This window comes from Calidris pugnax, unplaced genomic scaffold, assembly GCF_001431845.1.
Source record: "Calidris pugnax isolate Ruff unplaced genomic scaffold, ASM143184v1 scaffold196, whole genome shotgun sequence".
Classification (NCBI taxonomy): Eukaryota; Metazoa; Chordata; class Aves; order Charadriiformes; family Scolopacidae; genus Calidris; species Calidris pugnax.
The window spans coordinates 5,498,384-5,524,393 of record NW_015091042.1 but is presented as its reverse complement, the minus strand read 5'-3'; the positions used below and the strand labels follow the sequence as shown (position 1 = coordinate 5,524,393).

General features: G+C 48.8%; 2 protein-coding genes across 5 annotated transcripts in view; both read right to left on the bottom strand.

The window, feature by feature from the left end:
* The window catches only part of TMEM150A (transmembrane protein 150A), a 16,295-nt gene extending 10,248 nt beyond the window's left edge, over positions 1-6,047 (bottom strand). Inside the window, exons 1-4 of the mRNA XM_014956305.1 lie at positions 5,867-6,047; positions 5,554-5,691; positions 1,723-4,883; positions 1,543-1,639 (exon numbers count right to left, since the gene is read on the bottom strand). Of these exons, the coding sequence (XP_014811791.1) occupies positions 1,543-1,604 (62 nt within the window). The 5' untranslated portion in view covers positions 1,605-1,639; positions 1,723-4,883; positions 5,554-5,691; positions 5,867-6,047. The remainder of the gene's footprint in view (positions 1-1,542; positions 1,640-1,722; positions 4,884-5,553; positions 5,692-5,866) is intronic.
* A 252-nt stretch (positions 6,048-6,299) lies between these two features.
* Positions 6,300-26,010, bottom strand: part of GBF1 (golgi brefeldin A resistant guanine nucleotide exchange factor 1) — a 128,223-nt gene continuing 108,512 nt past the window's right edge. For 3 of the 4 annotated variants that reach the window (XM_014956304.1, XM_014956302.1, XM_014956300.1), the window contains 19 exons: positions 24,260-24,496; positions 22,896-22,989; positions 19,299-19,475; positions 18,659-18,723; positions 18,435-18,558; positions 17,733-17,804; positions 16,375-16,469; positions 15,776-15,929; positions 15,271-15,493; positions 13,381-13,544; positions 12,233-12,479; positions 11,672-11,871; positions 10,052-10,202; positions 9,294-9,424; positions 8,842-8,943; positions 8,289-8,402; positions 7,869-8,046; positions 7,556-7,693; positions 6,300-6,885 (listed from right to left, as the gene is read on the bottom strand). In XM_014956304.1, the coding sequence (XP_014811790.1) occupies positions 6,599-6,885; positions 7,556-7,693; positions 7,869-8,046; positions 8,289-8,402; positions 8,842-8,943; positions 9,294-9,424; positions 10,052-10,202; positions 11,672-11,871; positions 12,233-12,479; positions 13,381-13,544; positions 15,271-15,493; positions 15,776-15,929; positions 16,375-16,469; positions 17,733-17,804; positions 18,435-18,558; positions 18,659-18,723; positions 19,299-19,475; positions 22,896-22,989; positions 24,260-24,496 (2,953 nt within the window). In that variant the 3' untranslated portion in view covers positions 6,300-6,598. The remainder of the gene's footprint in view (positions 6,886-7,555; positions 7,694-7,868; positions 8,047-8,288; positions 8,403-8,841; positions 8,944-9,293; positions 9,425-10,051; positions 10,203-11,671; positions 11,872-12,232; positions 12,480-13,380; positions 13,545-15,270; positions 15,494-15,775; positions 15,930-16,374; positions 16,470-17,732; positions 17,805-18,434; positions 18,559-18,658; positions 18,724-19,298; positions 19,476-22,895; positions 22,990-24,259; positions 24,497-26,010) is intronic. The other variant, XM_014956301.1, reaches the window with a different exon arrangement.

Sequence of the window (26,010 nt, the reverse complement as noted above, 5' to 3'; positions counted from 1 at the left end):
CGAGAGCCGTCGGTGGTGCCGTGTCCTCTGCGGGGACACGGAGGGGGTGCGGGGCGGGGGGACAAGGGTCCTGCTTGGCGGAGATGGGGGGACACAGGACACACGGCAGCTGCAAACACCCCCTTCCTTGGAGCTGCCTCTGCCCAGGGGATGGGACAGCAACAGCTGGGTGTGGGGCTTCCCCCCCCCACCAACAGCCCCCCCGTAGCCATGAGGTCCCCCAGCGAGTGTGTCTGAGTGGAGGGTGAGGCACCAGGTAACAGAAAACCTTCCTCCATCCCCTCTTCTTCCTCGCAGGAAGAGGCTGAGGGTCAGGGAGGACAAGGCTCAGGCCGAGCCCCTCCATTGACTGGTGTTGGGGTCCCACCAAAGGGCTGGTGGCACGGGTGGAGCCACCACCCGTCCCCACCTCTCCTTTTCCCCTCGGGATGAAGTTCAGCAGCCGCCCCCCAGCCCTGCTGCCTGGAGAAACCTCCAATTTTCATATGGAAAACTTCAAAAGAGCACCCCACCTCTCCTTTCCCAAAGAGCTCTCCCCCCAGCCCTGCTGCCCGGAGAAACCTCCTGTTTTTGTCACATGGAAAACTTCAAAAGAGAAGGGGAAGCATCACTTCCCCTGGCAGAGCCACTGGGAGGTTTTCCTGTCGGTAACTGGGCAATAACCCCCCTTCTTCCCACCCCACAGCAAGTCCCAAAACACAGCCAAAGGGTGGGTGCAACCCTTGGGTCCTGGAAGGGCTGGTGCTGGTGGAGCCCACACCTTCCTGCTGCCTCCTGCAGCGAGGAGCTGCCCTGGTCCATGTGGGAGAAGACCTCCAGCCACCCACCACCACGGGGTTATACAACGGGAGGGGCACATGTAGTCTGGGAGGGGGGGGACAAGAGGGGGATCTCACCTTCCTACATCTCCAATCCCCCTCTGAACACCTTCCTCACAGCCCCAGGGGCTCTCCTGCATCTTCAGCAAATCAGTTCTCCAACCTTTCAACTCCAGGAGCTGCAGCTCCAGAACTTTTTTTTTGTGCTCCCAAAGCTGTCCCCCCCTGGCCTTTCTGGCCACCGGTGGCCAAGAGGAACTGGCCCTCCCCTCCCCTCTCCCGGCGGCCCCCTCGGGGACACAGGGGGGGTGGGAAGGATGCCGGCGGGCAAGGAGCCAGCATCACAGCTGTGGCCACCTCCAACAGCCCTGGTGGGGCTCACATTGCTCCAGGACCACGGGCCGAGGGGTACAGACCCCCTCCCGGGCTGCCATCCCTGCAGCTGGGGCAACAAAAAGGGGGTAGGGGATCCAGGCAGGGGTTTTTCCAAAGGAGTGGGAGAGCTGGCATTCCTAGGAATGAGGGTAACTTCTAAAAAAGGCAGCTTGCTGCTGGAAGATAATTCGGGGAAATCTTTTTGGGTCTAAAAGCAGCATTGTTTCAGTTTCACAAATTTGACGTTTTACAGCCAGGGGTTGTCCTTCCACAGGGCTTTCTCCCACTGGGAAGCTTCTCAGCAATAAAAAAAGCACAGTAACCCCCCCCCTCCCCTAAATCCCAATACCTATCTCTGCTCTCTTTCAGCAGTGGAAGTTCTTGATGTAACTGGGAACAGAAAAGCTCCATAAAACCAAACCACGGTGACGTCTGTCCAGCCTCCTCTGGAAAACAGGGAGTCAGACCTGTAAAAATGAGAAAGAAGTCCAGGACCAGAGAAAAAAAAAAGTATATGGCTGGGACAAACCTGAAAGCCAGTGTGGTGGACACCGCTCCTCCCCAGCAGATGTTGGCAAGGTGACTGTCTTTTATCTAATTTAAGTTACGAGTTCAAGAGACTTATCAATAAAAACACATATCACAGCACATGGTACCCATCAGTTGATTCTCATCTCTTTTGGGTTCACTTTCCCTGCTATTTTTCTCTCCGTACCACATGAAAACTCATCACTGCAGAATCCAAACAACGTTCAAAAGAATTTTTTTTTTCTGGTTTTCCAGTCCGTTCCTATTTACAGTCTGGTGAAAACTGTTTAAAGTGCGATTCCGTCTGTCTTTCCAGTCAACATTCTTTCCATTCCAGTCCCGCTTCCTGCAGTTTCCTCGGGTGGCTTTTGCTTTGCACCGCAATTGTCTGAATTAAGATGTAACGCTCTCAGCAGAAACTGGGTTTGCATCTCCCCCCTACCCCCCCAAAAAAAACCCCACCATCTGAAGGCAGTGGAGAAAATCTGGGCTTTGCCATTTCCTGACATCACTCCAAGAAGTCCAAGGCTCAGAGGGCAGAAGTGCTGACATAAGGCACTCGGCCATTGAGCAATGGTTTACAAAGAGTTAATCATCTAAAGGTTTCAGGGAGGGTTTTGGAGACAAGCTCAGAAAAACAGAGCTGTAAATAGAAGGGAAGGCTCAGAAATACAAGACAGAGGGACTGGCTGGGTACAGACAGGCCACGGGCAGCAGAAGGATCCAAACACATGAATGAAAAGATCCAAGGGCTGGAGGGACACGATCTGGAAGGAGTGGAGGGTGAGGAAGAGAGGGCTGCAATGAAAATATTCCAGGAATGGTGGAAATGGGGTAAGGGAACCAAGATTTATTAACGGGACTTTCCTAGATTTACTCCTCTCTTACACAATATTTAAATTCTCTGCTGGTGCAACCCAAACAGACCCTGTTATCTCAACCCCTTATCGAGTCTGGAGGAGTCTCTCGGAATCCCTGCGACAGGGCAGGCACCGTGCCCCACACGGCCCCACGGACACTGTGGCACGGAGTGTGTCCAGCCCTGGAAGAGGCCAGGATCTCTCTCACCTTCTCCAAGCCCCCGTCCTGTCAGTGGAAAGCAGGATTTCTTCCCCAGCCGACAGAAAGTGCTCCTTTCTCCCAAGGTTGTCACCAGGGTCTGTGTTTGGCCACGTGCTGAGACGTCGCAGGGCCACCCTCTCCTCAGCCCTCGCTCCTGGCAGTGCAGGAGCACACACCAACTCACCACCAGGAATTCCACAGCTCACACTTCTTGCCAGAAGCAAGAGCAATCCCCCTGTTACAGCTCTGCTTCACCCATGATGGAAGCCATTCCTGCTTAGCCCCTCAATGGCCACCCTCCACGGGTTAGGGGCAAGTCCCTCCGTGCTCCCCAAAGCCAAGAGTGCTCCTCTGGGGGATCCTGGTGTAAGGAACCAGGGGGCTGGCAGCCAAACACAGCACCCTGACAACTAAACTCCTCTCTTCCCCAAGCTCTGAGAGCTGTGACAGAAAAGGAGCGTCACACCGGAGCATTTTCATTTACAGGATGTATTTATTACACTGTAAAAAGTCCGTTGGATTTGTAGCCATTTACTCTCTATGTACACAGGCTGTGCTCCCACCCCAACCACAGGTTCCTCTCGGGACAGTATACACTGGGTTGGAGTCACGTCCACACACCCCCTTCCCAGTCACCAGTGGGGTTTCCAAAATTGGTATTATTGAGAATTTAAGCCAACTAATGGAGAGAGGAGGAAGAACGGAGATGCAGGACCTGCCAGGCAGCCAGCTCTGCTCTGGGCACCAGGGGATGGAAGAGCGGGACATCCTTGGGGCCAGGCAGAAGCACAGGAGTGACCTCAGCTCTTCTAGGTGGAGGAGGAGGTGGGCTCCCAACAACTAGAAGATGCAAGAAGGGCGCAGTCTCTGCAGAGCTTCCAGGAGAAAGCGCAGCAGACTCGTGCCACAGATCCCCAACAGAAGAGGATCTTCTCCTAAGGAACAGGGCTGGACACCAAGAGGCCAATGTAGTGCATGGTGGACAACACGGTGCTGCTGTGTACCCCAGAAGAGTGGCTCCCCAGGAGCTGTTTGAGAGGTGGCCACGGTGTTCTGCTCTCAGCTCACGGGGCTCCCCACATCCTTCTTGCCTGTTCAACGAGGCAGAGCCTTCTAAATTTGCCCTTTCCAGCCAGAAAGCCTGATTAGACTTCCAGGAGGAGGAGGGTGGGGGAGAAGCAGCGCTGCCCCTACCAGACTCCCCTGCTGCCCTCTCCCTGCCTGGCCTGGGGATTGCTCTGATCCACCTTGTGGAAGGAAAACACGTGGCTACAGCAGACAAGAAGCCCTATGTAGCAAGCTGGGAGCTGTGCTGTAAGCAATCCACGAAAAATTCTCAACCTGCTGAACCCAGGCATGCCCAGAGCCCAAAGCAAGCAGTGCGACCAGAAGCACGGGCAGGAAAAGCTAGGGAATGGCTGGAGAATTGTCCAGGGAGTAGACTGAATAATCTGGGAGACAGTCCTGGACTGCAGCCCCTCTCTGGTGTGAGATCAAAGGGTGGGGTTTTTTTTTCCCCCCCTTCTTCACCAGATGAACTGGTGGCAGCTTGGTCCCAGGCTGCTGGGCCCCTGAGATTGTGAAAGGCAGGAAGGAGAGTGGTCAGTGGAACTGGGGACCCCTCCGAGAAGACAGGGATTTCTAGGTGGTTGCCACAAGAAGGGAGCAGAACGTGATGATGTGCTCCAGGGGATACTGCAGCAGCAGCCCTTCTGCTCAGGTTGGCATCATCTTCTAAAACAAACATGCCCACTACCAGCTTCCTCCACCCACAGAGCTTCCTTCAGCAGACGGTTCTCCAGACACCCTCCAACTAATTGACTTCGGAGGTTGTCATGGGGTCAGTGGGCCGTGGAGTAGCTAAGAGGGGCACGGGAGAGGTGGCTTCAATGAGGGCCGGGTTGAGAATGATTGGCAGAGTCATGGGTGGCACCCCAACCTGCAGGGGTGAGGCCAGAGGCTGCAGGATGAGCGGCGGCTGAGCTGTGGTAGGAGGTATGTCCGTCACGGGGCTGGTCTTGGGTGGAGCTGATGCTGGGAAAGGAGGAGAGGTGGAGGTGCTGATGGTGGGTGAGGCAGGTGCAGCCACTCGCTCAGGCTCTGGAAAAAAGGAAGAGACAAAATATATCCTGACACAGGCCCTGACGAAGATTCAGGTTTGCCCCTTCCATTTGAATTTCAACCCGGAGAAAAGGAGGCTGAGGGGAGACCTCCTCGCTCTCTCCAACTCCCTGAAAGGAGGGTGTAGCCAGGGGGGGTCGGTCTCTTCTCCCAAGAACCAGGCCATGGGACAAGAGGAAACGGCCTCAAGTTGCACCAGGGGAGGTTCAGATTGGAGATTAGGAACAATTTCTTCACCAAAAGGGTTATTGCCCTGGGCAGCCCGTTCCAATGTGCAGTGGTGGAGTCACCATCCCTGGAGGGATTTCAAAGCCAGGCAGCCATAGTGCTTAGAGACATGGGTTAGTGATGGGTTTTGTCAGTGTTGGGTTGATGGTTGGACCCAATGATCTGAAAGGTCCCTTCCAACCCAGGAATTCTATGATTCTATGATATATGAGGCCCTGAGGAGGAGGTGCCCATCACAGCCGTTCTGCCCCAACTTCTGCCCACCCCAATAACCTCAGGGAGAAGGCCACAACCTCTCCATCTGGAAGCACAATGGTAAACCAGAGTAAACCCTGGCTTAGACCATGCTAAGCCAAGGAAAAAGCAGATCCATGCCACCATGCTGGGAAGATGATTCCAGAAAGAAGAAAAAAGGACTCACCATTGGCACCCAGTTCGCAGGGCTTCTCCAAAGGAGCCAGGTGGGTGGGTGGTCTCACATCCCCCACAGGAGAAGGGGGCAGGGCAGACACTATTGATTTCTGGTGCTGCTGCTCCGTTGGGATGCTGGGGACGGGATCTGGGAAAACAAAAGGAGCAGTGAGCCCACACACCAGTTGGCTCACTCCTCACTCCCACAGCCTCCTGCAACTATCATTCCATCAACATCCGAGCACGACGGCACTTGGGAACTTGACAAGGTGCAAGCACCGGGTCCCAGACCTGTTTTCCTCAGGTTCCTCAGCCCCTCCTACCTTGGATGACGGTCTGTTTGAAGAGCTCATCCCTCAGCCTAGGTAAGAAACAGTCAATCCTTTCCCAGGTGATTTCCCAGAGATCCGAGTATCCCGTCCGTGAGTCAGCGCTGTGGAATATCCCAGCTGTATCCATTACCAGCAGCATATTCTTCAGAGACTCGGGGATGGCCTCCAGCTGTAATCAGAGACACTCCTCAGGACACGGAGAAAGGACATAGAGCAACGAACAAAAGCTCAAAGGCTGCCGTGGAAACAGAGGCCAAAGGGAGAGGCCATGGAACAAAATGGTTTGGGAAGAATTAAAAGGGTTAAAAAACCTCAACCAAACCCAAACCAAACCACCTTTCTAATGTAGAAGGTTAAAACCGATGAGTGGTTGTTTGAAGCACAGCAGAGGCATCATTTTAGGCACCTTACCAGTTTTTTTTTTTTTCCCCCCTCTTCACCAGATGAACTGGTGGCAGCTTGGTCCCAGGCTGCTGGGCCCCTGAGATTGTGAAAGGCAGGAAGGAGAGTGGTCAGTGGAACTGGGGACCCCTCCGAGAAGACAGGGATTTCTAGGTGGTTGCCACAAGAAGGGAGCAGAACGTGATGATGTGCTCCAGGGGATACTGCAGCAGCAGCCCTTCTGCTCAGGTTGGCATCATCTTCTAAAACAAACATGCCCACTACCAGCTTCCTCCACCCACAGAGCTTCCTTCAGCAGACGGTTCTCCAGACACCCTCCAACTAATTGACTTCGGAGGTTGTCATGGGGTCAGTGGGCCGTGGAGTAGCTAAGAGGGGCACGGGAGAGGTGGCTTCAATGAGGGCCGGGTTGAGAATGATTGGCAGAGTCATGGGTGGCACCCCAACCTGCAGGGGTGAGGCCAGAGGCTGCAGGATGAGCGGCGGCTGAGCTGTGGTAGGAGGTATGTCCGTCACGGGGCTGGTCTTGGGTGGAGCTGATGCTGGGAAAGGAGGAGAGGTGGAGGTGCTGATGGTGGGTGAGGCAGGTGCAGCCACTCGCTCAGGCTCTGGAAAAAAGGAAGAGACAAAATATATCCTGACACAGGCCCTGACGAAGATTCAGGTTTGCCCCTTCCATTTGAATTTCAACCCGGAGAAAAGGAGGCTGAGGGGAGACCTCCTCGCTCTCTCCAACTCCCTGAAAGGAGGGTGTAGCCAGGGGGGGTCGGTCTCTTCTCCCAAGAAACAGGCCATGGGACAAGAGGAAACGGCCTCAAGTTGCACCAGGGGAGGTTCAGATTGGAGATTAGGAACAATTTCTTCACCAAAAGGGTTATTGCCCTGGGCAGCCCGTTCCAATGTGCAGTGGTGGAGTCACCATCCCTGGAGGGATTTCAAAGCCAGGCAGCCATAGTGCTTAGAGACATGGGTTAGTGATGGTTTTTGTCAGTGTTGGGTTGATGGTTGGACCCAATGATCTGAAAGGTCCCTTCCAACCCAGGAATTCTATGATTCTATGATATATGAGGCCCTGAGGAGGAGGTGCCCATCACAGCCGTTCTGCCCCAACTTCTGCCCACCCCAATAACCTCAGGGAGAAGGCCACAACCTCTCCATCTGGAAGCACAATGGTAAACCAGAGTAAACCCTGGCTTAGACCATGCTAAGCCAAGGAAAAAGCAGATCCACGCCACCATGCTGGGAAGATGATTCCAGAAAGAAGAAAAAAGGACTCACCATTGGCACCCAGTTCGCAGGGCTTCTCCAAAGGAGCCAGGTGGGTGGGTGGTCTCACATCCCCCACAGGAGAAGGGGGCAGGGCAGACACTATTGATTTCTGGTGCTGCTGCTCCGTTGGGATGCTGGGGACGGGATCTGGGAAAACAAAAGGAGCAGTGAGCCCACACACCAGTTTGCTCACTCCTCACTCCCACAGCCTCCTGCAACTATCGTTCCATCAACATCCGAGCACGATGGCACCTGGGAACTTGACAAGGTGCAAGCACTGGGTCCCAGACCTGTTTTCCTCAGGTTCCTCAGCCCCTCCTACCTTGGATGACTGTCTGTTTGAAGAGCTCATCCCTCAGCCTAGGTAAGAAGCAGTCAATCCTTTCCCAGGTGATTTCCCAGAGATCCGAGTATCCCGTCCGTGAGTCAGCGCTGTGGAATATCCCAGCTGTATCCATTACCAGCAGCATATTCTTCAGAGACTCGGGGATGGCCTCCAGCTGTAATCAGAGACACTCCTCAGGACACGGAGAAAGGACATAGAGCAACGAACAAAAGCTCAAAAGCTGGCGTGGAAACAGAGGCCAAAGGGAGAGGCCATGGAACAAAATGGTTTGGGAAGAATTAAAAGGGTTAAAAAAACTCAAACAAACCCAAACCAAACCACCTTTCTAATGTAGAAGGTTAAAACCGATGAGTGGTTGGTTGAAGCACAGCAGCAGCATCACTTTGGGCACCTTACCAGTAAGTCACTGGAACCAGCATGCATGTATTTGTCCATGAAGTCCAGGATTGTCAGCCACAGGGCAGCAAAGGTGGTCAGTGAGAGCAGCGGGGAGAGATGCTGTAGGAACACCTAGAACAAAAAAACCCAGAACTGCTGTCAACAAGTGGTGTCAGGGCTGCTGCTCGCAGCTTGACAAGCCATCCTGCAAATCTGGCATTCCCCCTCCTTGTGGCAGACCAGGAGCATGCACAGCCCCAGCCGGAGGACACAAGAGGCCTCCACTCTTCTGAGCTGCCTATGTAGAGGAGTGAATCTCATCTCCTTTGCATGAAGCCATCACCAAATGAAGGTCTTTCAGCCCTTCAAGATTCTCTGCTTTAGGTCAGTGCTATCAGTTTACAACATCCATCATTGCACCACTAGAACAGACTGTCTTCAACTACTATCAGGTGAAATACTTTTCTCTCCACCCATCCAGATCAGAGATGCTGAGAAGGTGATACAGCAACCATTTTGGTTTTCTTGAAGAACATGGTTTCCCCTGAGCTTTCAGACAGCAGGAGCTCACCTTGGAGAGTAGTGTTGAGGCTCTCATCCTAGTTTCTTCCATCCCACCAACATCAGCTGGGCTGATGTTCTCCAGTAGCTTGGTTAGCAGAGGGAACAGCACCTGATGGATCAGACATATTGGTACGTCAGAGCTGACAAACGACTGATGAGATTTGCATAGAAAGACTTACAGGAAGGAAATGGCTTTTGCAGCTGGTGGCTTCTGGGCAGAGAGCATGGGAGAAGCAATGGGAAGTGGAAAGGAGTGGATTAATTTCAATAACCCAAGAGGCTCTGTCAGAAGCCTAAGCAGAGAGGAACTTTTCACAGGATCAGAGCAGGGAACGCCTTGAACAAGCTGCTCAAGAAGACGGTTGTGAAGGAGGACATCATTCTGCCACTCCTTCACACAGCTTTGCTCTTGGTGACAATGCTGTCCTGCCTACGTGCCCAGCCCAGCCAGGAGGTTACCTTGTTGAAGCAGGACTCCCATTCCAGGGCATCCAGGGCCTGCAGGTCATGTACCAGGAGGGCCCGCTGCAGGTAAGTGAGTGCCTGCATCCGTACCTGGCGTCGGGCATCACAGCACAGCCAGGCAATACCTGCAAGAGAGGGATTCAGGGCAAAGCCCACAGGGAAAGTGTCACATCTCTGCTCCCCCAGTCTAGGAGGCAAAGTCTAACAAACGTCAAACATTCTCTGGGGAAAAAGTAGAAAAAAAACTGAAAAGGATTATACTTGTTCCAGACCACAGACTGGGAATCTACTGTCAGGTCCAGAAGGAAGCTGGCAGATAACTCATGTTTAAAGACACCTTTTGGGGTCTGATCTACACAGACCCTAAAAACAACCTCCACCTGCTTTAGAATCATAGAATCATCTAGGTTGGAAGGGACCTTAAAGGTCACCTAGTCCAACCATCAACCTAACTCTGACAAAAAAATAAATAAGAAAAAACCAAACCACTAAACCATATTCCTGAGGATCATGTCAACCTGTCTTTTGAACACCTCCAGGGATGGTGCCTCAACCACTTCCCTGGGCAGCCCATTCCAATGCTGGGTAACCCTTTCCGTGAAGAAATTTATCCTAATCTCCAATCTAAACCTCCCCTGGCGCAACTTGAGACAACTTTCCGCACTTAATTCTTGGCTCCCCAACTTTCGTGAACGCTGCCGTTATTTTGGAGGTGTCTCTGCTCAAGTCTCATGGCAAGGGGACGGCTTTACCCTGTAGCAGAGGGCACCAGCAGTTGGCCCACAGCGTCCGGGAATCCGCTTGGATCTTCCTCCCTCCCGTCTCTAGATGGCGCTGCTCCTCTGCCCAGGAGCTGTAGATGGTGGCCGCCCGCGTGTGCAAGGTGTGCATGAGGTCCAGGAGCTGCAAATCAAGCATCACATGAAGCAACACACGGGACTTAAAAATTTTTTGAAGCAACCCTGGTCTTTTCTCTTCCCCAAAGCAATGCTAAAAGGCTGGCAGCTACTCAAAAGCCTGGTTCCTGGATGTACATAACCACCTATAGCTACGGAGATGGTGTCAGGCCCTGTTTGTGCCCTCCCCTAAGTGGCATCTTCAGCAAGATTTATGTCACTTCAGCAGCCACATCAATCCCATCTTCGAGGAACAGCATCCCAATCCTGCCTGGAGAAAGAACGGAGCCTTTCCTGGCACAGGCAGAGGGAGAACCTCAGCGATTCATCTATGCTGTCCAGGCACAACTCTCTGCTTATGTCACTTCAGCAGCCACATCAATCCCACCTTCGAGGAACAGCATCCCAATCCTGCCCGGAGAAAGAACAGAGCCTTTCCTGGTACAGGCAGAGGGAGAACCTCAGCGATTCATCTATGCTGTCCAGGCACAACTCTCTGCAACTTTTTTTTTTTCTTTTTAAATAAAAAAAAATAATGCAGTAAACACAAGCAAAACTCCCCCAGAACAGCTCTGTAAGGGCAAACGACAGCTTTCTACTCACTTTACTGCCAAACTGAGGCCTGACAGCTTGGCAGCCAGCAGACTTTTTTTTTTCTTTTTAAATAAAAAAAAATAATGCAGTAAACACAAGCAAAACTCCCCCAGAACAGCTCTGTAAGGGCAAACAACAGCTTTCTACTCACTTTACTACTGAACTGAGGCCCAACAGTCTGGCAGCCAGCAGACCGGTGCCTTCACACCTCTGAAGTACCAGCTGGAGGCAGAAATGGCTCCCTCATCCCAGTCCTCCATACTTGTAACCCCAGTGCCTCAGGCCACAGGGCTTCCCCCTCTCCAGAAGCTCAGATGCTGTCAGACTCCCCACTAATCCTACATGAACCTCATGTCTCCAAATGCCCTTGATCCCCATCCATCTGACCTACTACAGTGGCTCACAGCTCCAGACCCCACCATCCTTGCTTGTCAGAGGACTTGTCTCTCCTCTGCTATTCTGCTTTTGCTGATTCATAGAATCATAAAGGGTTGGAAGGGTCCAACCCCTCCACCAAAGTGGGTCTACCTAGAGCAGGTTGCACAGGAACGTGTCCAGGCAGTTTTTGAATGTCTCCAGGGAAGGAGACTCCACCACCTCTCTGGGCAGCCTGTTCCAGTGCTCTACCACTCTCACAGTAAAGAAGTTCCTCCTCATGTTTAGGTGGAACTTCTTATACTCAAATTTGTGCCCATTTCCTCTTGTCCTGAATTCAAATTGCAGTCTTCCTCTTTCACTGCCACCAAAGCCACCCTCTGCCACCCAGTACCTGCTAACCCAGGATGCAGCACCCCCCTCTTCGCCCCCACAAAGAATCCCAGTGACTCCCTAGCAAGGCCCCAAGTATGGGAAAGGAGAGGAGGAAATCCTTGCTATACTTACGTCCTGACTAACCTGTAAAGACACAGTGTGGTAGCTGGCAGGGATGCTCTCATCCTCGTCCTCGTCGCTGTGGGTGTGTGCCTGGTGCTGGCTCAAGGCCCGCGATCGCCGCGCGGAGCTCTCCTTTGGCTTTTTTTTTAACCGGCTGGATTTGCTGTCATACCTGTGGCTCTTCCCCCTCTTCTCCTGGGACTTGTAACCTAGAAAGGCAGCAACACACCCACATACATACACACTGCACCACAACATTTTCTGCCACCTTTTGATATGCCCAGTGGAGAACGAACAAGTACCCACTTGAAGAGCACCCCTCAGGAACAGCCTTCAGCAAGATACTTCAGGTAGATACTGCTGCCTCCAAATCAGACCCAGACCTCCCCTCCATCCCAGAGAGAAGAATAAGAATAAGGTCCTTGCTTCCAGCAGGAGCCAGGACACTCTTCTCACAGCAGATACATCTCCTAGGGGTTGGGGACTCGTTCCCTGACAATATACTTCATGCTTCCTACTGAGCAACCACCCCAAGCCCCATCCTGATAGTCAAACCAAGGGCCACCTTACCCCCATTCAAGCTCGCCTCCACGAAGATGCGGATGGTTTTGACACAGAGCTCAAAGTTCTCAGGTGTAACGTGGGCAGCATCTCGCACGATGAAGGACAGGGACTCTACGCACTTCATGAGAGACTTTGTGTCGTGTGGCCCCAGATCCAGCCCCACAGTCAGGCTGTACTGGTTGACCAGAGGAGATGGCCCCAGCCTGCTGAGCCCAGCCGTGGATCTGGAGGTGTCGATGTCATCTTTCCCCACCTGCAGGGCACAGCAAGAGGGTAGCAGGAGAGGGCAGCATGACAGGCAGCACCTCATGCACACACTGAAAGGGCCTTTCTTCTGAAGCTAACGTGATGTTTCTGCAAGATCCATTTCCATTTCTTCCTCATTTGCCTCCAAGCTTTCTCCTCTCCATCTCTTCTCCATCCTCCCTTTATACTGTCAGGTCCTCTTAGCTCTCTTTGCTACTGTCGTCTTCTTTCTCTCCCTAACACACCCTCCACCCACAACCATGCTAGGAGTGGTCTTCTTCAGGCACCAGCAACCCTGAAGCAGGGGAGTCCTGCTTCATCAGGGGAATTGGACTAGATGATCTCAATATAAGAAGGATATAGACCTGATGGAGAGGGTCCAGAGGAGGGCCACAAGGATGATCAGGGGGATGGAGCACCTCTGCTACGAGGACAGGCTGAGGGAGCTGGGGTTGTTCAGCCTGGAGAAGAGGAGGCTCCAGGGAGACCTAATAGCAGCCTTCCAGTACCTGAAGGGAGCCTACAGGAAGGCTGGGGAGAGCCTGTTTAGAAAGGCCTGTAGTGACAGGACGAGGGGCAATGGCTTCAAGCTGGAGGGGAACAGATTTAGATTGGAGATTAGGAGAGGGTTCTTCACTGTGAGGGTGGTGGAGCACTGGAACAGGTTGCCCAGGGAGGTGGTTGAGGCCCCATCCCTGGAGATATTCAAGGAGAGGCTCGACGAGGCCCTGGGCAACCTGGTCTAGTTGGGGGTGTCCCTGCTGACTGTGGGGAGGTTGGACTAGATGGCCTTTGGAGGTCCCTTCCGGCCTGGGCAATTCTATGATTCTATGATTCGATTCTATGATCTCTATGGTCCCTTCCAACTCTAAAAAATTCAGTGAAATTCAGTGAAATTGGCTACTCACCACTAGCCAGCCACTGTTCACAACATCCACGTCTGTCACCGAGCGATGCATCTTGCCTGGCTTCCCGTGGTCTGTGTACACCTCTGAGTCTGAGGTGTAGCCACGGTCCAGGCTCGTGTCGCTTGGGTGGTAGGAGGAGGAGACCTCGCTGTCTGACTGAGCACCTTCAAGACAAAAGGCATGGGTTTTAGACAAAAGCCACATCAAGAACTCAGAAGAAATTGCTTCTTCCTTGTCCACAGCCATGCAGATTAGTCAGATCAGCATCAGCTAGGAACCACCAGTGGGCCCTGGAAGAAACTGGTCCAGGCCTCCTCTTCTGTGCAAGGAAGAACAACTATGACAGGAGCATGGGCAGGAGACAGCAGGAAACACAGATTTCTGACACTGTTTCTCCCCTTGTGGGTATGTTTGGCTTTTCCTTTCAGAGGGAAGGGGCTTTCCATCCTCTGCCATGTCACTTGCCAGCTTGACCGTGGATTTAAAAGGGCAGGAACTTTAATGCTTTGACTCTGGGGTAAGAATCAGATCTATCACACACACTATCACAAGAACAACTGGAGGTGCTAGGTTCAGCCAAGGCAACTCCAAAGGGACAATAAGAAATGACTCATGAGGGCCTCAGGGGTCACTCAGCTCCACACTAACACTGGTGAAGTCTCTCTAATGAACAGCAACCTACATTAGCATGTTCCACACATGTCAGATCTACCTTCACAGAATCACAGAATGGTCACAGTTGGAAGGGACCTTAAAGATCATTGAGTTCCACCCCCCCTGCCATGGGCAAGGACACCTCCCACTAGACTTTCCCTGACCTTTAGCATAACCTTGAATTTCCCATGTCCCAAGCACAGAAATCTTAGCAAGAGCCAAATTTAAGCTACTGATATAATGTCAATTAGAAGCCAAAATTCATTCTCTCCATCATTCAACGTTATCTAGAAACTCACCAGCAGAGAGGCAGACTTGCACCAAACATTTCCAGGAGGAGGTAAAAAGAACTAATGTCACAGTCAAGTAGTTTGCTCAATTAGCAAAGACAGAAGCAGTTTTAAAAAAATATATGATGGGAGAAGACAGCCCAGCATTAGCCCAGAAGACAAAGGTCACACATAGGGGTTTTGCAAAATCAGGTTTCTCCCATCTGTCTAACCCAAAGCATCAGAACCTAGCAAGGAAGTTCTAGAAAAGCAGAGGGGAAAACAAAGGCTTCTGGAGAAGTCTTTTCTTACTGTTTGCTTTAAAAGTCTGAAGCTGTCAGCCTCAAACACGCTGCCAGCTGGCTAAAGCCAAACAGGAACAGTCTGCTGAAAAGACTGTCTTTCTAACACAGTCAAGAGAAGAGGGAAATAGTGGGTTGGTCTTGTGGGAATGGTTCAGGCACCCTGAACACAAACGGATTTGGAAACAGATTTTTTAAGAACAACTCCCTTTATGGGATCCTTAAAAACGGGGACAGAAAGGAATCAGTCCCACAAAGGAAGCAAGTATGACAGGAACAACAGCTGAGTTTACATTACACACCCAGATGAGAGATTAAGGGTCCATTACCCAAAGCACCAGACCACAACCAGCAGAAAACGCTCCTTGGGTAGAGCAAAGACCTTCTACAGCTGCTACAACTGCTATCAGTTTTCCTCCCACTGCTCCCCCAGGGACTAGCACCTGGACTGCTGCTCGCTGAGTAGGAAGAGATGGCAGAGCAGAGACAGGGACAGAGCATGGGGTAGGAGCGAACAGCAGGTGCTGGTCTTTAATCTTGCTAATGTAGTTTAATATCAGCTTTGTTTTCTTGCAGTCCCCTTTGCTAATTGAAAAGCTTGAGGAAGCAGCTGCTTATCTGGCAGGCAGGCATCAGATTTCCCAGCAAAAGCTGGCCTGTCTTACCTGTGTCATTATCTGCCCTTGCTGTAACCTGCAGGGCTGCAGGAGGCTTCACCCCAGACCCAATGCACTCCAGGAGGGTGAAGAGCGTGTACCAGTCATCCCCGGAGTGAATGTTGGCAGCATTGGTCTTGAGGAGTTCGTGGAGGCCATAGGCAACCTCATGGCTAACTCTGGAGAGCACGTTTGGCTTCATCATGAGCAGGATACGTAATGAGAGGAGAACCTGGCCAGAGAAGGAGACAAGAATATCAGACCCTATTAATTTAGGCAGAATCACAGAATGATATGGGGTTGGAAGGGACCTCTGGAGATCATCTAGTCCAACCCCCTGCCAGAGCAGGTCCACATGCCATTCTCCATTTATTTAGAGCTACTTAAAACTGCTGCTTGTTGTTTCCTGCAGCACAGACAGGTTAAATGTGGGCTCATTCAACAGCAATTGATTTTCTGCATTGACAGGTGAAGCCACAAAACCCCCAGTAACAGACTTTCAAAAAACCCTTACCTGAGCACTGATTTCTTCCCGACGAAGGAGCCGAATTGCCAGTCTCAGCAGCCCCACCACTGCCCTCTCCACCAGGAAGCAGAAGTCCATGGCATGGACACAGAGGTGATAGAGGTGGTCTCGGACAGTTTGCCAGACGCAGGTCACACGGTCCCTAGCCACAACAGGGAGGAAGGAAAGGGCAGGATGAACGGATATGAGACATCCAGCTACTTCTCCCAGAACTCTAGAGAACCCAGTATTTCTTCATTTCAATTAAAAACTCCAGCCGGGAGACATAAGAACAGACACAGAGAAACAACAAAGCCATCAATTTTCCTATTTACTTCATTACTCGGGAAGCGATCAGGTGGGAGAATTCTCCCTTCAGACTTTAGTTGATGTTCTCCAAATTGCAGGATATCAAGCAATAACTCATGGGCCAATCGCCCCTCTGTTTGCACATGCCAGAGTGGAATTGCTAAGCCCCGAAATTACAGCCACATGCTGCTTCAGCTGGCAAATCAAGCACATAAGGAACCCATTCCCCGGACCCAGGCAGCAGCTGCAGTAAAGCAGGGACATTTACACTGAAATCTGCGTGTATTTCAAGGTCATACCTATTCTCTAGCACAATCCTCAGAAGCATCTCCAAGCAGAAGGCAGCATCCTCTTCATCGTACGTCTCCTCATCAGGAGTCACAGAGATCAGAGCCTAGAAAAGCGAGGAAACGTTTGTGAATCACAAACCCCCAAAACTGAGGAACCAACAAGTAAGGACCAACAGAATGCTCTGAGTCTGGGCAAAATTGCACTCCACTGTCTGGTAAGGTCATGCATAGTCCATCCAAAATGCATTGGATAAAGGTCAAGCTAAAACATATGGAAAATTAGGTTTTTTAATAAAGATGCAACGTGAACTTAAAAGATGTTCAATTCTGACACAGTGTCTCAGCCGAAGAGGAATGTGAAGCACAGAAAAGGCAGATATAATTGGGAATGACTACAAGTACTGGAACTATTCCTCTCAAGTCATCAGCTTGCATATGGAGGGAGAATTCCTGACACAGGGGTAAGAGCAAAATGTTCCCCCAGAACTGAGATGGCACAAAAAAACTGTGTCACCACTTGTCCACGTGGGCCAGCAACATAGTGGTCTTTGCATGGTCCAAACAGCAAGTTCTCCTTTAGCTGTTTTAAGTATTATTCTTTGGGGTTTACTTACTCAGCTTTATTTTGAAACTCAATACCTATTCTTCTGAACCTCTACAGCAAGCCTTAATAAATAAACCTTTCCTCAATATGTGCCTTATTGATGAGGCCAGTGAATTACAATTGCAGCAGCCTGAAAGGAAAGGTTCTTGCACTTTAAGGAACCATGGAATGAAGCAACACACCACACCACATCCCTGCAAGGGTTGCACAATTTGCTTTTGGAAATGGTGAGCAGCAGGAAGATTCGTTCCACACCCTGGAGTGGTCTCAAACTCATACGAGCCTGAGAAGCCACTACCAGAAGCAGGTAACTACCTACCCTGGGGAGATGAGCTTCTCTAGGACAGTGAGTCCAGCCTTATTAAGTCTCCCACAGCAATCAAAGATTTCCATACACTTCTTGCCTCTAAAGTGGCCTTTTAGAATGTTCTCATTAGGCACAAAGCACACCAGAAAAGATGAAAAAGCATAACCTTAAGGTTCTATGCAGAGCTACATGTATTTTCAAATGCTTATCATGAGCTCCTCAAGGCTTTTAGAATACATTCCACAATTTAATGTCTTACTCTACTACTAAAGTAATTGTGGCTGCCAGCACAGAAATTACACGTAGTGGCTGAACTAATGACTGGTTTCATATCTCAAGTAGGTCCAAGACCTCCTCTGGGACACAGGAACTAGGTGAGTACACAGCACACATCCATGATCATGCACAGCATACTTGTTCCATCACCAGTCCAATCCCTTGCCTGATCTCTCTCACCTTCATGAGCTCCTGGAGGGATTCAAGTTGGAGGAATTTGCTTTCTGTGATCAACTTCTCAGGGTCACATAGCTGCAAAAGACAGAAAAGAGGACTGTGCATCTGGGGGATGGTGAAGGCATACAAACGACAGAAAAGAGGACTGTGCATCTGGGGGATCCGAAGGCATACAAAGAGATCCTCCAAAAACACAGCTTGTTCCCAGGAAAGATACAGATAGTGGCTTTACATGGATGAAAATTCCTACCATCTACTTCATTCCTTTAACACCAATTACCTTTAAAGACCCGATCTGTGCTAGACAGATTTTAACAGATAACTGCTCTGTCCACACACTGCTGAAACCCCAGGTTCATCTTTTGTTGGCACCATACACTTTAACACTGTCTTGGAAAAGATGATTCACTTGATAATTTATTTATTTGTCTTCAATTACAGGACTGTGATGCCAAGGGCAGGTTCCAGCCTCCTGTGAGAAATGGTTCCTATTTTCATGCATTATTCCATTTATGCCTAACAACACATAAGACCCTTTGCAGATGCAAATGTAGATACGCTCCTCTGTAGGTTCTTACAATTCCCCAGTCCTCTGGAACCCACACCATTGCCTACAAGCATGCATATTTATGCTTCTGTTGCCTGTTGTCCACATAGTGCTGTCACCATGAACAAAAGCAGGTTCTTTTACAGCCTGTGTGTTACCTTTATGCATTCCAGAGCCATCCGCTTCGCCTCTTGCGTCTCTGTAGATGGTCCTCTCATACCAGATTGCTCTGTCCCACTGAGGGTGAGCCAGCTAACAAAACTCAGCACTGTAGACTCACCACTGCAAATTGGAAGACAACAGCATCAGTGAGAAAACAAGAAATCATATCATCCTCCAGCTTTGGTACAAAAAGGACTGCCTGGGCGTCTGCACCACTCACCGGTTAGATGGTGTCTCCTCACGTTGCAGATAGATTTTGCCATTAGGATCCACAAAGTCTTCAACCTGGAAAACAGTACAGAAAATGTCTATGATCAATTGTCTACTTTTTTGTAACCTTCCCCCCCAAGCCTGTAATGTTTCACTTAGTGATGAAGCACTACACCCAACCAACCGCGTGTACCCCAGCTCTTCACCCCCTCACCCCTTCAGTAAAGCGTCACCCCCATCTGGCAATGCCAACGCTGTGCTCTAATACTTCATGCCTGTAAGTGTGTCCCTCTTCTGCACAATATTCAAAATCTGTTCAGTAAAATGAACGCTGGCGTTTCTCAAATCCAACAAAAGGTACAATGGGGAAAAACCAAAGCCCTACAGCAGAAGCTGGAGCCTGCACGTAACTCAAACACTCCACCTTTCTAGCTCTGCACACACTTCAAAGCCAGGCCTTTGCAAGAGAGCTCTGCTCCTGGTTCTATGCAAAGCCCTACAGCAGAAGCTGGAGCCTGCATATAACTCAAACACACTTCACCAAAGCCAGGCCTTAGCAAGAGAGCTCTGCTCCTTTTCGAACTGGTTCTACAAAAAGCCAACATCTCACTCCCCTACTCCTCAATTACCCACAGGCCTGCTGTTATTACCTCCACCATGGCCTTGGGCAGCAGCTCTGCTCGGAAAAGCTGTAGCATGGCCTCCATGATGTTCTTCCAGCCCTCCCGCAGAATGTCACCGTGGCGATGGGCCAAGTGAAACACAGTCTTCGCTGCAATATGGGCCTTGGGATTACTTCCAAAAACAGTGGGCAGGTTCTCAATAGACTACGGGGAAAGAAAGAGGGGGTGGCAATCAGTCAGCAAGAGATGTTTTTCTTTTCAACACAAATTAGGGCAGACTGTTCAGAACTGCTTACGGGAAAGACAACAATTGTGCGTACGATGCCTGGATAACTCCTCAGCTCATATTCGCTTTGCACAAAAACAAGACAGCTTACCTGATACAAGCTGAGTCACCAAACCACCTCGACATAAGCTCTCCAAGAGCAACAAGGATACAGAACGTCTGGAAAAGTGCCTGCTGAAAACTCACTGATTTATTCTGCTCTGGGAACTCATTCCGGGATCAAAGCCTTCTCCAAAAAAGTACCACGTCTCCTCTAGAAGCAGCAATTACTCCCACTCTACTGTTAGAGAAGGAAACTACGGCCAAAAGCATCACTGACTTGCAAAGCTACTCTTAGCACTGCTTAACAGCAAGCCTCAAAGAGGGATGAATCCTGATTTACAGTCTCTGCCAATAATTGCTGGATCACAATTCCTCATAATCTGTTCAACACACTCACAGCTTTTCAAAATACAAAAAGGGTGATAAGTCATTGAAACCAACCAAGCATATGCTTGAACCTCAACCAATAAGTCATTGAAACCAACCAAGCATATGCTGCCAAAACAAGAAAAGAACCTCAACCGTGTGAGCTAGTACCAGACACTACAACAAGCTCCATGTTTCTGTAGTTACTTCAACTCATTGCAACGTTCCCTTTGACAAGAGTTGAGCTTTGCCTTTCTCTTGCTTACGGGGACAAAACCCCTACTTATTGCTTCATGAAGAAAGAAGAGAGATGACAGGAGATAGGATGGATTGAAAATGTGGCTCTTCCAATCTCTGAAGTTCAGAAAAACTAGCTTTTCCTTCAGCCAGACTGTTGGCAAAACCATTATCAAAACGTGTCTTTGATCTAGAGGTGAACTCCACCGGAACTGCCACTCTAGAAATCTGGCAGAAATGTGACAACCAATTTGGTTTTTTCATTGTTGCTATGGGGAAACCACATGAACACATCCATCACTCAGGTCTCAGAGCACAAACAGCAACACGCCTGGTTTTGCACTGTGGTAACAAGCCACAACCACCAAATTAAATCACACAGGGGTTTTGCTGCCACTTATACACTGAGTCAGTGTGAGTCTTCACTGTGCATCAAGAAGTGGGGCACTCGCTCCTAGAATCACAGAATGGTTCAGGTTGGAAAGGACCTTCAAGATCATCGAGTTCCAACCCCCTGCCCTGGGCAGGGACACCTCCCACCAGACCAGGTTGCTCCAAGCCCCATCCAGCCCGGCCTTGAACCCCTCCAGGGATGGGGCAGCCACAGCTTCTCTGGGCAACCTGTTCACCACCCTCACAGGAAAGATTTTCCGCCTGAGATCTGATCTAAATCTCCGGTCTTTCAGTTTAAAGCCATTACCCCTCATCCTATGGCTCCAGTCCCTGATGAAGAGTCCCTCCCCATCTCTCCTGCAGCCCCCTTTAGGGACTGGAAGGCTGCTATAAGGTCTCCCCAGAGCATCCTCTTCTCCAGGCTGAACAACCCCAGCTCTCTCAGCCTCTCCTCATAGAAAGGTGCTCCATTCCTTCTTAGATCTCTTCATCTCCATCCATGTTCCTTTCCATTCCTCTTCTTTCAACCAAACTGACTGTACGTAGCAATTGCAGTGCTTGGAGAGGATGCCTCATCACCAGAATGATCTGCCCCAGGAAGTAACTAGCAGTTAAGTGACACTTTGATGTTCTTCCCTTGCTTTCTAACGGCTGCTTTTTGTCTGGTCTCCTCAGCCCCTGAAGACAGCCCCTCCTTCTCCCCTTCCACCAGACTGTCTCTCAAATATTTGTTCAGTTGTCATATTCCACTACTGTCTCCAAGCCTTACAGGAATTTAGGACAGCAGAAAGTAATTGGTGTACTTGGAATCTGGCCAAAGATAAGAACTCACAGCTTTCTCCAAATCCAGAAGTCCCTGATTCTATGTCATCACCAAAAAGACATGCTTGCTTAATTTACAGAGACCTCAGACTGCTCCAGATTCCAGTCTCACAACTAGATGGGATGCAGCTGGCAATAACTGGTGCCTCTGAGGGCTTAGTCTAGTTGCTTCTACTGCGTAAATCTGTGTCAAACAGTTGTTTCATGGCAGACATTCCTCTGCTTGTGTTATCTATTGGTAGCCTTGAGGTCTGGTGTGCCTGGAGAGGATCATCTTTACTGATGTGGAGCTGTGGAGGAAGAGGGAATCTAAAGCAACACCTCTGGGTTGGGGTCTGTCTTTTAACAGTCAACCTGGTTCTACCAATGCCAGAATCCAAGTGATACAAAACATCCAGTCCAAAAAATTCCATTTCCCCTGCAGCCCAATTCCATTCACTGGATTAATTTGCAGGACTCGTTTCCTTTCTGATATCCCTCCAAGAGTTTTAAAAAAATCAACCATGTTGGCCTTTTTACTCCCATGCTTTCAGCCTTGAATGAACTCATTTCCTTTTTTTTTAATGTGTGGCAATTCTATTTTGCTCCCTGTGGGTCTTGCACTGGTTCTAGGAACAAAGCTGTGAGATTCTTTGTTGAGTTCTGACCCTTTAAAGGAGTTGCTGATGTCTTCTCCTTAGCACAAAGCATGGTCACACTACCAAACACCTTGGGGAAAATCAGGCTGATGCTCTAACACACAGATTTGGGAAAAAAACTGTTGGTGGTGGTCAACCAACTTGACTTTATTCTCACAGTACAACACATGGAAACAGTCTTTAGGGCTTGCCAAAAGCAGACTCAACAGTCGATCTTATTACCAGACCCCACACACCAACCCATAAATAATTTGGTTTTCTAACCCCTTTACGCAGACTCAACAGTCGATCTTATTACCAGACTCCACACACCAACCAATAATTAATTTGGTTTTCTAACCCCTTTACTGGTGGCTGGATGCACAGCTCCTTACACCCTGGAAGAACAGCTCACAAAACAGTCCCTCTTGGCACCACATAAGCCCTATAAACTAAATATTCAACAGCTGAAATGCATAAACTTGCTCGGGAACATTGGATGATCACTGTCTTGATCACAAGGAGATCTAAGTCTCCTCAGATCGAGTAGATGAAAGAAACCCTTCTACATCACTGCTTTCAAGTAGGTGGAATAAACCCTTCTACATCACAGCATTCATTCTGCTCTGCAAAAAACTGCCACTTGTGAGTGAGCCAAAGGAGATCTGTGTATTTAAACCTGTCCTGTGGAAGTTCTACTTCACTACTCTCTCTTCTCCTCCAGAAAACTCTGGGCAGACAAGGCTGATAGATATCTACAGATACTGTGATAATGAAAATAAGCAAATATTACTGCTTAACAGAGGAAGAGAGCTCTGATATACTAAAAGCCATGCTTCTTTTCCCCCCTTGCAAACTCACCTCGCTGCTGAGGGCTGTAAACTTGCAAAGAGAAATGATGAGATTGTCAAACACATCACTAAGGCCATAGTGAGCAGAAATCATTGCACATTTCCTGGGGAAAGAAGAAAACAGAAAATAAACGTATTAAGTCAGCATAGACAAATCTGTCTACGGGGCAGCAAATCAGAGAGCCTCTCTGTTGGCATTTTAAACCTCCACCCACTCATTGTGAATGCTGATGTATAGAAGTCCACTATTATCCCTCAATCTCAATCCTCATCCATAGACCTTATATTTGCCTGTGCTGATGCAAGGATTGCATTCAAGAAGTGAGTCTAAATATACCAACCACTTGCACCCGAGCCAATAAACCTAATCTCCTGTCTTGACATCAGAGAGTTGCTGAGATTGGTGGTACCATTGAAGGTCCAGTTTCCAAGAGTTCATGGTTACAGCAGTATATTAACAGAGTTTTAAAACTATGCTTAAGGCATCTTTTGGTCTGAATTTCAACATGACTAAAGATTGTTCCAATACAGTTTCTCACAGATAGCAAGTTTTTTGAATACTGGCCATCTAGAAAAGAAAAAAAAGGAAAAAAAATAGCCCCCATCACATTCAGCCACAGATACAGCCTCATACACGTCAGAGGTTTTGTTCATACACAGGGAATTTGCCAGCATCACTGTGCAAGTTGAATGACTTCTTCCACACACTTCTAAGCAGCACAGCTACGTCAGCAGCTCTTTTAAATGTAACCAGGTTGGAGTTTAAAAACACATACTAAAGGCACCTTGATTTATTACAACATAGCAGTCAAGCCCAGCAGTGAGCAGCAACAAAGATGGGATGAATCTTTTGGTCTGAATTTCAACATGACTAAAGATTGTTCCAATACAGTTTCTCACAGATAGCAAGTTTTTTGAATACTGGCCATCTAGAAAAGAAAAAAAAGGAAAAAAAATAGCCCCCATCACATTCAGCCACAGATACAGCCTCATACACGTCAGAGGTTTTGTTCATACACAGGGAATTTGCCAGCATCACTGTGCAAGTTGAGTGACTTCTTCCACACACTTCTAAGCAGCGCAGCTACGTCAGCAGCTCTTTTAAATGTAACCAGGTTGGAGTTTAAAAACACATACTAAAGGCACCTTGATTTATTACAACATAGCAGTCAAGCCCAGCAGTGAGCAGTAACAACCATGGGATGCATCAATGCAAATGACAGAACAAAACTAGAGCACCCAAGGTCACAATAAAATGCTCTTCAATTGCTAGGAAAAGTCATAGTTGATATTCACTGTGATGTCTCTGGCAGGTAAAGAGGAGAAAATGGCCACACTTCAACTCTCCCGGGTCTTCATGAACGCAAGAGTTACCTGAAACCAGAGATAGCCTTCTGGATGATTGTTTCTTCTAAGCTCTTATCAAAAACATAAGAAAGTGCTGCAATAGTTGGCCCCCACGTCATGGTGAAGAGATCATGGTCATAGCTTCCAGGAGGCACATGGAGAAATATTCCCTCATCAGTGGCACCACGATGCAGCAGGACATTCCAGATATAGTTTTCCTTCACCAGGCCCGTCTGTTCTTCTGGCATCACTATCTCATCATTTCTACAAGGGAGGAAGGCAGAAAGGTTGAATTTTTCATTCTGAGCCAAACCTAACATTTACACAGTGCCTTTCATTACATGGTCCCAAAGCTGAGCAATACCTAACTCTGGAGTGATTTTTGCCAGCTCCTGAAACATTCTATTTTCCTAGGCCTGCCTGCTTCCCCCCCAGTCTTTGCTGTTCTGGATATAAATCTGGCAGCTCTCAGCAGCAACCAGCAGCAACTGCGCAAGGGAAGTATTGAAGAAGCAGCTACCTAACACTATAAGTGCAAAACACAACATATACTGCAGTTAAATGATGGGAAATTTTGGACAGCCCACTGGCATAGCTTCATCATCCCAATTCTCACCCCACTAGAGTGCTCTGCATATCTCATTACTCCCAGATTAAAAACAAAAAATAATTAAATTTTTATACCACTGCAGTCAATGGTAGCTGTGAGCACCTTTGTGTAAGAATAATGCAAATATTCATATTGTGCCAAAATCAAGTATCAGAATGCCAAGTAAAACAAAATTAAAGACAAAGCAAGAAACCAAACGTATAATGTGTGATTCATAGCCAGGGTACCACAGCTCCTTACTCTAACTGGATTAAAGCTATATGATAATATAACAATATAATTAATGTCAAGTAGTACTTGCAATCCCAGGTTAAAATATAACAAGCCTAAATACACACTCCATAGACTTGGGTACTCCTGCACAAGAGGTAACCCTCTGCAAATCACCAGCTAATTGAACAAGAGTCTCAGGTTTACTAAGAAGAGTAGATTGCAGCCAATCTGAAAAGCAGAGCTCTTTCTGCAACAATCAGAAAATAACGTGTTTCCGTTGCCAAAGCAGCAATTTTCATGTGCTAACAACAACTATAAAAGAATTGCTCTTGATTTATGCATAAGAAATAACCTCCTCTCAGTTTCAGGTGTCCACAGAATTTGACAAGAGCAATCATTGCTGAGATTGTAGAGGAAAATATGTTTGCAGTCAATAGTGGTTTTTTTTTCCTAAGAACTCATATTTGATTAATATTAATAGAAGCAAGTGAATGGGTTTACTTGAGAAGTCTCAGGAAATGAAATGCTGAGATCCTGAAGAGATCATGCACTACTCTGTACAGATTACAGTCTGATTTCCTTCTCCTCCCCAATAATATGAAGAAAGTAAATAGTTCCTCAATCTTAACTATGACACCAGGGCAATCTGACTGAGATGGAGCACTCCTGAAATGATACTCCAATCTTTATAGCCACAGAACATACTGAAAAAGCTGAATCACAGTATCTGGTGAAGGAAGGCTAAAGGGGAATAGACTGGGACAGAGGCAGTGGATAATTGGAAGATGTGAGGATACTCTCAGGGCACTACTACAAACATTAAGAACACCCTCACAGAGAGAGACCAATCAAAACTAGAGCTCTATTTGAAAGCTACAGCTACCTCTAGAAGAATTTCTAGATAATTAGTACAGGCAGCATCCCCACCTTCCTGGAGAAGGCCCAAAAGGGAGGG